The sequence below is a fragment of the Chiloscyllium plagiosum genome, chromosome 3 (assembly GCF_004010195.1).
Source record: "Chiloscyllium plagiosum isolate BGI_BamShark_2017 chromosome 3, ASM401019v2, whole genome shotgun sequence".
NCBI lineage: Eukaryota > Metazoa > Chordata > Chondrichthyes > Orectolobiformes > Hemiscylliidae > Chiloscyllium > Chiloscyllium plagiosum.
Window position 1 is genome coordinate 2,386,628 of NC_057712.1, and position 13,435 is coordinate 2,400,062.

The following is a 13,435-nucleotide window of genomic DNA, read 5'->3' on the forward strand; positions in this document are numbered from 1 at the left end:
GGCCAGAAATTGGAATGTTAAGAGAGTCTGAATTGATTGTTGAGTATGATCACATACTTTAGCCAGGAGGTTACATTGCTCTCTGCAATGTAATCCTGAATCATCTGAATATATTGAACAGGCGTTGGTTCTTGTATGTGCAGTCACTAGGCGTTGGCGTGTTTGTTGGGATTGCCAGTGGCTGGATGTTGGGGAGATCTCCAGGAGCGTGTGTAATGTGAGCAGTGTCGGGCTTTAGGACTGCACGGAAGCCAGTCTCCGGGAGCCGCTAGCACTCTGCAGTAAAGGAGAGAGAGAGAGAGAGAGACAGGGAGCTGAAGGAGGCCGCGCCGGCGCTGGCGAGGGACGCTGCGAGAAACAGCAGCAGCAGCAGCTGAGGGGAAAGCTCCAGGCCTGCACTGGCAACCGGTAATTTACACACGGATCACTGTTCACCACATCAGCTAATCAATACCTTTTCCGATTGTCAACTTCTGGAAGGGCGATCGCCAAGCTAGAAACAGGAGAAGCTGGTGATGTGTTTGATTTAATGGGGGCTGAATGGACGGGGAAGGGCTTTGGGGAGGGGAGGGGAGGGGAGGGGGGTGAGAGAGTGGAGAGGTTCCATCAGAGAGACAGAGAGAGACAGAGAGCTCTCTGCGGACCGCTCCTCCTGGACATTTTAACGATTGTTCACTTTCACCGTGAACTTGGGAGGTTTCACTGGGGGCAAGCGCTGGGTTTGCCGATGTCATGCAGGAGGTGTTCAAAACTGATAGGTTTTCCTTCAGGCTAATCTGGCCATGTCTGTCTGTCCGCCTATGTGTGTGATTTTTTTTTCCGTTTCCCCCCCCCCCCTCTCTGTCTCAAGTCTTGCAGCGGTCAGAAATGTACATCAGCCTCGGTGCGTGTTAGCATTCACTGCAGCTGAAGCCAGTTTATTATCTGAAGCTTGGCTGTATTCCAGACTCCCACTTGTACAGCCCCAGTGCTCGCTTTCTGATAGCGTCCGCGAACCAAAATGGCATCGAATTCCGCATCAGGGTTGCCGCTTTGGTCAATGTTTCTTTCCTAACTGTGCAACAGTAAGTGATCCCTAGAGGATTAGCTCCTGGAACATGGGTAACCTTGCCCCCACCTGCCCGCAGATCTGAGTGTGTGTGTGTGTGGGGGGGGGGGGGGGGGGGGTCATGCATGCAAACTACATGCTGTTTCTAGTAATCCATTGAAAATCTATTAAATGTAGTCTGCCTCAGCTAAACATGACACTGTTTCTCAGTGACACTGTGATCTGCACCATAGTACAGTGGCTGTTACTTCCACATGTTACATCATGAAATCCTAACATCTTCAGTGTCCCCTATTTATTGTAGGTATCAGGATTTTGGGATTCCTTAGTTTCAATTGACTTTGAAAGTTGCCACAGTGAAGTGGTAGCGGATGATTTTCTTTTGCAGTGGGTGTATTTACTGTCCTGTGAACCTGCAGATGAATCTATTTAAATCACCCAATAATAATTAACCTTCATAATTGTGGGACATAAATAATTTGGGGATGTCACGTTGTGAATCCATCTTTTACGCGGCTATTTGTAGTGCAACAGACTGTGAAGGTTAACCTGAAGTTTAAAGACAGCAGACGCCATGTTAGCGAGCTATCCCCAATGATTCTGAATAAAGGAGGGGGGGGGGGGGAGGTAGCAGTGGAAGGCTCCAGAAAATCTCTCTCACTGCCAAGTACAACATTACAAACGGCAGTTTATGGAGGATTTTCCATAGCAACAGGTGCTCAGTCCCTTATTTTGACGGGGCGTATTTTTTCCCCTTATCCGTCGTGAGTGTTATTGAAGGGTTGCTGCACAGTCACCAGCGCTGGTACAGTCAGACTAGCTGAGGTCACCGCTTCTGAATCAAAACACAAGGCAAACCTCTGAATTCTCAATCAGATCGCAGCCCGCAGATTTCCAGGGAAAAGGCCCACATTCTCCATCCTTTATTTTTAAAGATGCAAGTGACATACAGAAATGTCCCCGAATGCTAAAAGACACGGTTTGCCCATTCAGTTACCATGTAGCTACTGTATTTACATCTGTTCAATTGTAGGGATCAACACAGACACTAAAAACAACGCGAATCGCTTCACAGAACATTTTAATCTAGTAATGCAATCCCGAACACATTGTGATGGGGACATCGGATATTTCAAAGGGATCTGGAAGTATCACTCGACTTTGTTATAGATCCAATCGTTTCCACATGTGGGAAAATCGAGCGAAAGCGATGTAAAGGAAAATGTTGGACGGGGGCTTGTTGTCAGTGAGGTCGATGGAAATCAGGGGGATCTGAGCTATTAGAGACGGTGCTGACATTGCTGGGTGAAGATGACAGGGCTGGGGGGAGAATGCTGAGCGAGCAGAACTTGAAAATGAAACGTTGCTAACAGATTTTTTTTTTAAATAGCATTTCAATTTAAAGAAATAAAGGGTCTCTCTCCCTCTCTCTGTTTCTCTCTCCTCTGGCCAAAGCGGGTAAAGCAACAAAATGCGCATTTTGGCAATTTGTCAAACCGCCATGTTATAACAGAGAGGGAGAGAGGGAGAAGGGGGGGGGGGGGAACACACTGACTCGATGTAATTGTGGTGGGTTGTGGGGTTTTTTGGAGGCGCAGGTCGAGATGACAATGATGCTCGGTCCGTTGGGGAGCAGTGGGGCGAGTGCTCGCTAGCGGCCGGGGGTTGGCGGGGGGGGAGCCCGGGCTTTAATGGGAGGATGGGGCTCAGCCACTGTCCAGCTCCTGACTGGGCTCCACTGGCTAAAGCGGCTCTCATTCTCGACAAGGCGGCTGCAGCCACGGATTACTAAAGAAATGGGAGCATTAATAAACCGAGCCCTCATCTGATGGACCCAAAATCAGCTGGTGTGTGTGTGTATGTGTGTGTTTATTTTACAGACAAGGGGAAGCTGAACGAGAGGAGGCACTGGTCCCGCCTGGTTCTCTCTGAAACCTAACAACCTCCTCAATCTGGTCGCATGATGCCATCCAATACCAACACAGCCCCTGCCCTGGAGGAAGGAGTTGGGACCCAGATGGTAAGGTCTGAGGCCGTTAGCGGATTCTCTCTCTCTGCCTTTCTTTGTGCTGTTCCGGCTCACGCTCCCTCTTCCTCTCTCTGTGTGTGTCTGTGAGAGACAGAGAGAACAGCTCCAGGCCAGACTCCCCCCCACCCTGTGCCCCCCGGTATGGTGGAGGACGGGGGTGGTGCTTTGGGAGGGGTGGGGGGGTCTATGCTCTGGGATCTTGTTGAGCCGCTGGCCGATGCATTCTGGGATTGTCGCATAGCGCAGGCAAAATCCCTCCTCCCCTCAGCCCCTGGCCCTGGAGTGGGATGGGGGACACTCTGTACTGCCCTTCCCCACTGCCCCCATTCCCTGCCTCCCTCCCGCATTGCCACCCCCTCCTTCCCGCACTCCCTCCCCCTCCTTCCCGCACTCCCTCCCGCACTCCCTCTCCTCTCATTCCGTGGCCATTCCGCCCTTCCCCTCCAACACCATCCTCCTGCCCCAATCCCTGGGAGGTGTCCCTCCCCCCCCCCATGTCCCTCTGGTGCCTGCCTTAATTGACGTCACCTTCCCCATTTCCCGCGGCTCCATCACGGGGGGGTGAGGATGAATTTTACTCCCAATCCTGTTGGAGGGAGAGCGAGAGATTGACTGGTCGTTTGAGGTGGGGATGACGTTTGCCCGCTGACCGTGTGGTTGGTTACTGACACTGGGTGCGCTCCGTGAGCCAATCAGCTGCAAGAGGGGGGGGGGGGGAGGTGATCTATTTGATCAGCTGGCAGAGCCCCTGTGTTCCCCTCCGTATATTCGGTGTGAGATACAACTGCTGCAACTTGTTGGTCACCTACAGGCAGCTGCCAACCCGGAAAGCAATGATTCCTTGCAAGTTTTAAAACTCTTAGGAAGATGTGCCTTGGTGGTAATAGGTCGAGGATGTTGCATTTTGGTAGGCCCATTTAGAGCTGTTTACAATCGAGGTGTCATGTTCTCATCATTGACAGCAGTCTTAATCCAGATGACTGGACAAAATGAAGCAATCTGGAATTGGGCAGTCTTCATGAGAAATGGATTGTTTGCCTTAAAATCCTAAAGTAGTCAAATAGTTTTTTTTAAATTAAAAAACACATATATTTTCCATACCTAAATATTGGGGGGAGAATAAGTTTTTTTTCAAGTAAGTCTATTTTTCTGTGCCTTGAACTTTCCTGCCATCACAGCTAGCCAACAACAGTTTAACAGCAGTTATAGTTTATTTCACTTCTGTAGCTTGTTCAATACAATGAATCAGAGTGAAGCAGTAGTAATTAATAGTGTCACGTGGGTCTAAATAACTGACAGTACTAGGCCTTCACAAAGTAATTTCATGTAGAAATCTCAATACAGTTAATTAAGCAACAACCAGTAATGAGGAAAAAAAGCTTCATTCATTTTCCTTTCCTCTTAAGTACCAGCACCACAAATCATTCCTTCAGCAGGTGTCACTCAAACCAAGACTAGCATGGGTCACCTTACCCTCTAAAAGTGGCTCTCTCACCGTTCTTCCTTTCAGCTCAGTATCTCTTATTGTTAGATTGCACACATTTGGAAACTCACTGAATATTTACATTCATTATATAATCTAGGCGCAATCAAATAAATACCCTTTCAAGTTGGCAACATACCTGTTTTGTGATTGTATAACTGCATTGCATTAAAAAATGGAAAAATAATCATTGCTATTAAATAAAAAAAACTAGGTCTGATAGAAACTGTACAAAATAGGAACATATAAGCACTGTTTATTTGTAAACTTTATAGATTGAGGTATCAAAAATGATCAATGGAAATGGCCTATATCAAGGTTTAAAACTAAACAAAGTGATAGAATCTCAAACCAGATAGAGATGTTTCCTCATCAGCCCCATTTACAAAACAAAAGTCTGTTTTATTTTCCTTCCCCCACCCACAGGTACAGGAGACCACATTGTGAGCAGTGAATAGTAGATTGGATACAATGAAGTACAGATAAATCAGTGTTCCCTTCTCAGATGCTGCCTGACTTGCTGTGTTTTTCCAGCACCACTCTAATCTTGACTGTAATCCCCAGCATCTGCGGTACCCATTTCCGCTTACCTGTACTTCACTCACTCTAGGTAAAAACAATGACTGCAGATGCTGGAAACCAGATTCTGGTGCTCTTCTTTCACTCAATCTAGTCTATTGTATTTGTTGCTCGCAGTGTGGTCTCCTCTACACTGGGGAGACAAAGCATAGACTGGGTGACTGCTTTGTAGAACACTTATGTTCCATCTTTTAAAAATATCCTAAGCTTCCACTTGCCTGTCACGTCATCACCCTACCCTGTTTCCTGGCCAACATCTCCATCTCAAGCTTGCTACAGTGCTCAGTGGCTCAGCACAAGCTGGAAGAACAGCACCTCAGTTTCCGCTTGAGGGCCCTGCAGCCTTCAGAACTCAATATCAAATTCAATAATGTTGAGGCCTGAGCACCTCCTTCCATAGCTTCCCTCACTCCCACACACTAGGCCCTGCCATGACATGGATTACTTTCACCTGAGCCAACCCATTTTCACCCACTGATGGTCCTCATTAGCAGTTTTTCTTTCTCCAAGGCTCACCATTATTCAATCCTTTGTTTGTCTAACTGGTGTTCCCTCCTGTACTCCATTTCTACATCTTGTTTCCTCCTCCCCCTTCCCATCTTGTCTCCAGTATATATACCAACATTTCCTAGCTACAATTAGTTCTGAAGAAGGGTCACCAGACCTGAAGCATTGATATTGCTTTCTCTCCACAGTTGCTGCCAGACCTCTGAGTTTCTGCAGGTGTTTTTGTTTCACAGCCCTTTTTGTAAACTGTCTATATTCTGTGACTGCATTTCTCCTTTTCTGAAATCCATCTCCCCAACTCTCCACATTTTTTGTCTGACCATTCTTACCATAGTGTTTCACTGTTTCTTTGTCTTTTTTCTTACTACTTGAACTTTCACTCTCTGCATTTCATAGGATTATAATTCTTTTGGTAAATATATGCTTCAACCATGGCCCTTTGGTACTCTCAGTCTGGTTATCATAAAGAAACATCTATCCTTCACACAATGCTTATCAACACAAATGCATGTGTATTAGCTTGACTGCTGCTGCTGTTATTGTGACATTACAATCACAGCTGTTCTGCTCCCACCTTTATCACAATCCCATATTACACAGAATTAAAATGTTTCACTTTATTTCAAATGTGTTGGAAATGACTGATAACTGTCAAAATAAGCATTTTTATTTTTTTGTCACCTACATTGCATCAACCTTTCAGTGAAAGAATTTAATATGCAAATTCTTCAATATTGACACTGCCATTATGATACAAACTCAGATGATCAGAGTAGCTAAACAGTGAGCCCTTATATAACCAGTACAGTACAACAAAGCAAAGTTATTAGATCCAGTTTCAAATTCTTATAATGGCTATCACATAACATAGTATGGCTAGGTAACTTACCTGAATAAATCAGAAGTCAATTTTTACAGTAATTGTCAACAAGGTTGGCTGCTCATATTAACATTTTAGTCTTTGTTGACACATTTCACTATTTTCACACATTACAAAAGTGCATTGACTGAGGGTAGATTATCAAATGGCCGAATCATCGATCCTCTATTCTTGTTCACTGTCAGTTTTACGTGAAAAATGCAATTGAGATCCTGTCAGCAATAAATGGGCACAAAGTCCAATAAACTCATCACAGATTTCAGGTAGATTCCCAAGAGAATCTGAAGAACATCATTTATTGATTTGGAGGTGCCAACAGTGTTGGACTAGGGTGAACAAAGTTAAAAATCACACAACACCAGATTATAGTCCAACAGGTTTATTTGGAAGCACTAGCTTTCGGAGCGCTGCTCCTTCATCAGGTGGTCAATCAATTTAGTTTCATTTTCAGTAAAGTTGGTGCTAGTGTAGAAAATGTTTATTTTGGTTAAAAGAGCAAACCTTTGTTTTAAGTCGATAAAAATTGTTTCCTCACAGAATCATCACAATTGTGACTTGTACTTTTGGTGGGAAGGTGTCTTCAAAGTAAAATATTGTCACTAGAACAATAAACAGAATTATAATTGGAAATTGTAACAGAAACACAAGTTACAATACTTAGTCCCTTTGGGCCTATATTCAAGTGAAGTTTGTGAAAAGCAATTTATGGTGAAGCTTTCATACAAATGTATCAGCTTCAAAAGTGGTCACTATAGGCTTAGTCATTTGTACAATAAGTCTTACTTCAATTGTGACTTGTAACATTGTATTGAAACCACACTTATGCAAAGTAAGGCTCAATATAAATGATGAACGTTGTAGCCAGTGGCTATGAAATAATGTAAATCTTGACAAATATAATCTCTGTAAAGCTGTATCACTTTCCCTTGCCAGAAAGATACAATGAAACAATTGTACTATATAAAGAGTGAATATGTTTGAATATTAGGTTTAATGTGAACTTTTTAATTTCCCACACGGTATTACAAATTGCACAACTATCACATTCCTTTGGTAGGTCTGCCAACTTTGGGGGAAAAGTATATATTTCATGCAGTTGAGCTCTGCAGTGGTGCCAATTAGCAGTTTATCTCACCCAGCAGGTTGACCATATCTCCATAACAACCAGTATGTTAGCGTCAAATGCAGCTGGTTGACTACTAAATTTAGTATTAGGCTTGACCTCAGACATCCTTGGATCACTGTGCCTTCTATTGATTTAATTTTATTTTTAAGGCAGAACCAGTAAGGTGAAAGAAATATGTTGACTAACTGGACTGGTATTTATCTAAAACATGTTATAAATTACTGGGTATTAAAATATGATAAAGAAAATGCCACAAATGGCTACCCATCTGCTATTACATTCCTATTCTGAGTTTAAGGTTAAAGTACATTACTGGTCAATACAATTTAATATCGATGCTGATGCATGAGGTGGGCAAGCAGGGGAGATATCTTGGTATTCTCTCCAACATTTAGTATGAAGACCTCACAATCAAAAACGTATAGGACTAATTGTTCCTGTTCCTGTGGAGTTGGGTTGAATGTGGGACTGGGAGCAAAGCTGTAAAATAGCTAGTTGGGTAGATGATTCAATGTTTTTCTATCCCACAGAGGTCTTGTAGGAGGTGAGATGAGCACATCTGAGGTTACCTGCCTCGCAGCAAGTTGTCAATTTTTCCCATTAATGAGCTAATATTGAGGTGGGGGGAGTTGTGGAGCAAGGGATGATTTTGCCTCATAATGTTGAACCCACCTTTGTTAGAGCCAGAGCCCAGCTTTTAATGGGATTGGCCTCTTGGCACCTGCCAAGAAGCCATCAGTGCCACTTTCACACAGCACAGCACAGACCCATTGTGTGAAAGACCACAGCTACAAACGCTGCTGTGTAGGTGTTCCTCTCCACAGCGTTGGCCTGGGACAGCTGTGGGCCCTGCACCTTTTCTAATGTTCCCAGTGCTGCAGTGAACACCTCCATTTTGAGCTATCTTTACAGTCTCCCTCAGAAATACCCATCAGAGGTGCCTAAATCAGATGTGCCTTCCCACTGGGTCTCCTGTCCCCATGATGCACAAACTGTCCTTAAATGGACAGAGTTTGTACTGACACATTCTTGAGTGTTCTTCCCTTGGAAGATCCTGACTGATGTTTCTACAAACTCTTGTCCATTTAAGGACAATGTGCACATCATGGAGATAGGAGGCCCAGTAGGAGGGCTCACAGCAAATACCTGAGTGATAGCTCCTGACCATTCTGGGTTCCTGTGTTGAGTTGAGGTTCATGCTAAGAGCTAGTAAAGAAAATTCAGCTTGCTATCTGAGCAACATCACATTGCAATTTGTGAGTTCTTGCTGTCTGCTATTGGCTGCTGCGTTTTACCTTATTACAACAGTAACTCTGATTCACAAGTACTTTGTTGGCTGCAAATAACTTTGGGATGCCTTATGGGTGTGAAGTGTCTTAGAAATGTGATTCTTTCTGATATTAAGTTGTGGCTAAAAGTTCATAATTTAATTATTACTTGCTTTGTGTAATATATCTTTTATTTGTCAAGTAACTGTTTAATGCAGAAAATATTGCTGTACTGTATCCAGTGATGCTTTGAAATTCAATTGACATCCTGGCCAGGAATCCGAATTCCCCTTTGTGTTCATTTAATGAATCGTTTGATATTTTCTATGGTACCTTGTTCTAACTGTACAAATTGGTCCTCTCTCTTCCCTTCCCAAGTTAATTAAATATTGTAACTTAGATTTGTATGTCATGTAGGCTTTCAAGTTTGTTGCATTGTCTTTAATGATGGTTTATATTATTTATTTTTGTCCTTTTAGTTCAGTTGGTAATGAATTAGTAATCTTTGCCAAAATCGTTAGAATTAGTATTCTTATTTATTATTTGTTCTTGTACTTGTAAGTACTCCATTAATTTCAATAACAGATAAATAAGCACACACTTGCTGCTCTGGTATTGTGGTATATATAAGATATTGTACTATTCAATAATCAACTATGATATGCAAGTGTTCAGTGATTCTGTTATCAATAAGGTATTACATCAGTACATATGCTTGTTTTCGCCATAACCTTAGTAGTGGTAGTGTCACTATCTTTTGTCTTCAAGCTATTCTGCATCCATAACGTAAAGGTAGAGTTACAAAAATCTTGCTCTCTCATTAGACACAAAGAGATGGCTGGTGTAGAATCATCAGGCGAAGGGAGAAGTTGAGAAGGAGAGTCCTTCACGGTAACCTCAGCTGGTGCAGGAATTGAAACCATTCTGTTGGCATCAGTTTACATTGCAAAGCAGCCATCCAGCCAACCGAGCTAACCAAACTCCTCCCTAAATCCTTATGTCAATGTTGTCCACCCATCTGTTTTTTCTTCTTTACCCTCTTTTTACCCTCAATTTCTCCTTCAGCTGTTGTCAGAACAAAGCTGATGGTTCTCCATTTCTGACATCTGCACCAGGCTATCTTTTTCTCTCTGTCTGTATTTCTCACCTCCTGAATTATAACTTGAGATCACTCATTCATTTGTCTTTCTATCTGGCTAATTCAGTGAGGATATCCCCAGTAGTACCAGACAGTTGTCTTATATGCTACTGCTCCTCCTTCATGGTAAACCACTGGACAACTTGGATAAATTCTTATGCATTGGGAGTCTTCTTTTAGTGAGGACCACCATCACCAATAACATTCAACATACTTCAGTGTGCCAGTGCTGCCTTTGGCCATCTGAGGGACAGTGTCTTTGGTGACAAAGACTTCAAACCCAGAACCAAACTCTGTTTACAAGGCAGTTGTGCTACCTGCTCTTTTGTATGTAACAAATACATGGAAAATGTACAGCACACATCTGAGCTCCCTAGAGAAATATCACCAGTGATGCTTCTACAAAATGGTGTGAATCCCATGGTAGAATCAGTGCTCTAATATCAGTGTACTCTCTCAGGCCAACATCATCAGTATTGAGGCACTGATTACTGTCAATCAGCTGAATCTCAGTTGATCACATCTTCTGCACATTTGACACAAGAATTCCAAGCAAACTCTTTACTGCTACACTCCATAACAGGAAACAGTTATCAGGAGGGCAGAAAAAAAACACTTCAAGAATGTTCTTCCCTGGAAAAATACAACATTCCCAGTGACCTATTGGAATCTCTCATGCAAAGGTTTCAACCGTCTCACACTTCTCAATGGAAAGGAGGTCACACATACAGAGCAGCAGGAATGTGTGAAGACCCCAGCAACCAACCCACCTGCCTCTTTAGCTCAACCTTGGCAAGGCCACCAGATCCAGTATTGGACTAGTAACTCACTTCAGGACCCTTGATTTCTGAAGTGGAAGAAAGTCATCCTCAGCCTCAAGGGATTGCCTGAAAGAAAGAAAGATGCAGTTGCATTAGGGCTGCTTCTGACTTTATTAGCTTCTTTTGTTTTCTGTTCATTGTTATGGTCCTTGCTTAGATTCTGTGGCACACAACTGAGCAGAAATGTTCAACATATCAAGTGGGGTAAGAAATAGATACCATTGTTCACATTTCACAGCTGCAGTTTTTAACTTAATTCAATTCATTAATGTAGTATAAGCCGGCTTTAAAATTGTAGCGATCAAAAGTTAGTATAGAAATGAGTAATACACTGACCATGGCAAAAGTGAGGACTGTAGTTGCTGGAAATCAGAGTCTAGATTAGACACTGACCATATCTAGCCAAAATAGGTAGTTACACTTTCAGTGAAAAGTTAGTAAGGATGTATAACCAAAAACAATTCAATAGCAGAAAAGACCCTCATATATACAAAGAAAGCAAACCCATTAAATGTTTCCTGTAAAATATTTTGAAGGATTGAACTGGCTCAAAGGTAGAAGACAGAGGGTGGTGGTGGAGGGTTGTTTTTCAGACTGGAGGCCTGTGACCAGTGGAATGCCACAAGAGTCGGTGCTGGGCCCACTACTTTTTGTCATTTACATAAATGATTTGGATGCGAGCATAAGCGATACAATTAGTAAGTTTGCAGATGACACCAAAATTGGAGGTGTAGTGGACAACAAAGAGGGTTACCTCAGATTACAACAGGATCTGGACCAGATGGGCTAATGGGCTGAGAAGTGGCAGATGGAGATTAATTCAGATAAATGCGAGGTGCTGCATTTTGGGAAAGCAAATCTTAGCAGGACTTATGCACTTAATGGTAAGGTCCTCGGGAGTGTTGCTGAACAAAGAGATCTTGGAGTGAAGGTTCATAGCTCCTTGAAAGTAGAGTCGCAGGTAGATAGGATAGTGAAGAATGCGTTTGGCATGCTCTCCTTTATTGGTCAGAGTATTGAGTACAGGTGTTGGGAGGTCATGTTGCAGCTGTACAGGTCATTGGTTAGGCCACTGTTGGAATATTGCTTGCAATTCTGGTCTTCTTCCTGTCAGAAAGTTGTTGTGAAACTTGAAAGGGTTCAGAAAAGATTTACAAGGATGTTGCCAGGATTGGAGGACCTGAGCTACAGGGAGAGGCTGAACAGGCTGGGGCTGTTTTCCCTGGAGCGTCGGAGGCTGAGTGGTGACCTTATAGAGGTTTACAAAATTATGAGGGGCATGGATACGATAAATAGATAAAGTCTTTTCCCTGGGGTCGGGGAGTCCAGAACTAGAGGGCATAGGTTTAGGATGAGAGGGGAAAGATATAAAAAAGACCTAAGGGACAACGTTTTCACGCAGAGGCTGGTACGTGTATGGAATGAGTTGCCAGAGGAAGTGGTGGAGGCTGGTATAATTGCAACATTTAAGAGGCATTTGGATGGGTATATGAATAGGAAGGGTTTGGAGGGATATGGGCCTGGTGCTGGCAGGTGGGACTAGATTGGGTTGGGATATCTGGTCGGCATGGACGGATTGGACCGAAGGGTCTGTTTCCATGCTGTACATCTCTATTACTCTATGATTCTATTTCTGGCTGCCATATTTGTTTCTCCATTAAACTTATGGTTTATTTTCAGAAAAGTATACATAATGATAGTGAATGAATTTCAGACCCAGAGGTGGAGATACTATCACAGTGCTACAGGACTTCTCCATTGACTGCATGAAAAGGACAATCAGGTTGATGTAGAATAGACAGCCAACTTACCATGGCAGTGAAAACTAAAATCTTCTCCATGGAGTCATAGAGATGTACAGCATGGAAACAGACCCTTCAGTCCAACTCGTCCATGCTGACCAGATATCCTAACCTACTCTTGCCTCATTTGCCAGTACTTAGCCGATATCCCTCTAAACCCTTCCTATTCATAAAACCATCCAAATGTCATTTGAATGCTGTAATTGTATCAGCCTCCACCACTTCCTCTGGCAGATCATTCGATACACGCACCATCCTCTGTGTGAAAACATTCCCCCTTAGGTCCCTTTTATATTCTTTCCCCTCTCACCCTAAACCTATGCTCTTGAGTTCTGGTCTCTCCCATCCCAGGGAAAAGACCTTGTCTACTTAACCTATCCTTGCCCCTCGTGATTTTATAAACCTCTATAACGTCACCCCTCAGCCTCCAATGCTCCAGAGAAAACAGCCCCAGCTTATTCAGTCTCTCCCTATAGTTCAAATCTTCCAACCCTGAACTCTTTCAAGCTTCACATAGGAGCTCCGATAGGAGGGAGAGCAGAATTGCACACAACATTCCAACAGTGGCGTTACCAATGACCTGTACAACTGCAACATAACCTCCCAACTCCTATATTTAATACTCTGACCAATAAGAAAAAGCATACCAAACACCTTATTAGGTTTCTAAAGTAATGGCACCACGTTAGCCAACCTCCAGCCTTCCGGCACTCCATCTGTGACTATTAATGATATAAATATCTCAGTAAGGGTT

General features: G+C 43.3%; 1 protein-coding gene across 4 annotated transcripts in view; it reads left to right on the forward strand.

Annotated features, from left to right (window-relative positions):
- Nucleotides 1-208: 208 nt before the first annotated feature.
- The window catches only part of dnmt3ab (DNA (cytosine-5-)-methyltransferase 3 alpha b), a 571,533-nt gene continuing 558,306 nt past the window's right edge, over nucleotides 209-13,435 (forward strand). For 2 of the 4 annotated variants that reach the window (XM_043676107.1, XM_043676111.1), the window contains exons 1-2: nucleotides 211-408; nucleotides 2,929-3,068. In XM_043676107.1, coding sequence (XP_043532042.1) covers nucleotides 3,009-3,068 — 60 coding nt within the window. In that variant the 5' untranslated portion in view covers nucleotides 211-408; nucleotides 2,929-3,008. Of the gene's footprint in view, nucleotides 409-895; nucleotides 1,065-2,928; nucleotides 3,069-13,435 lie in introns of those variants that run through there. The other 2 variants (XM_043676070.1, XM_043676079.1) reach the window with 2 other exon arrangements.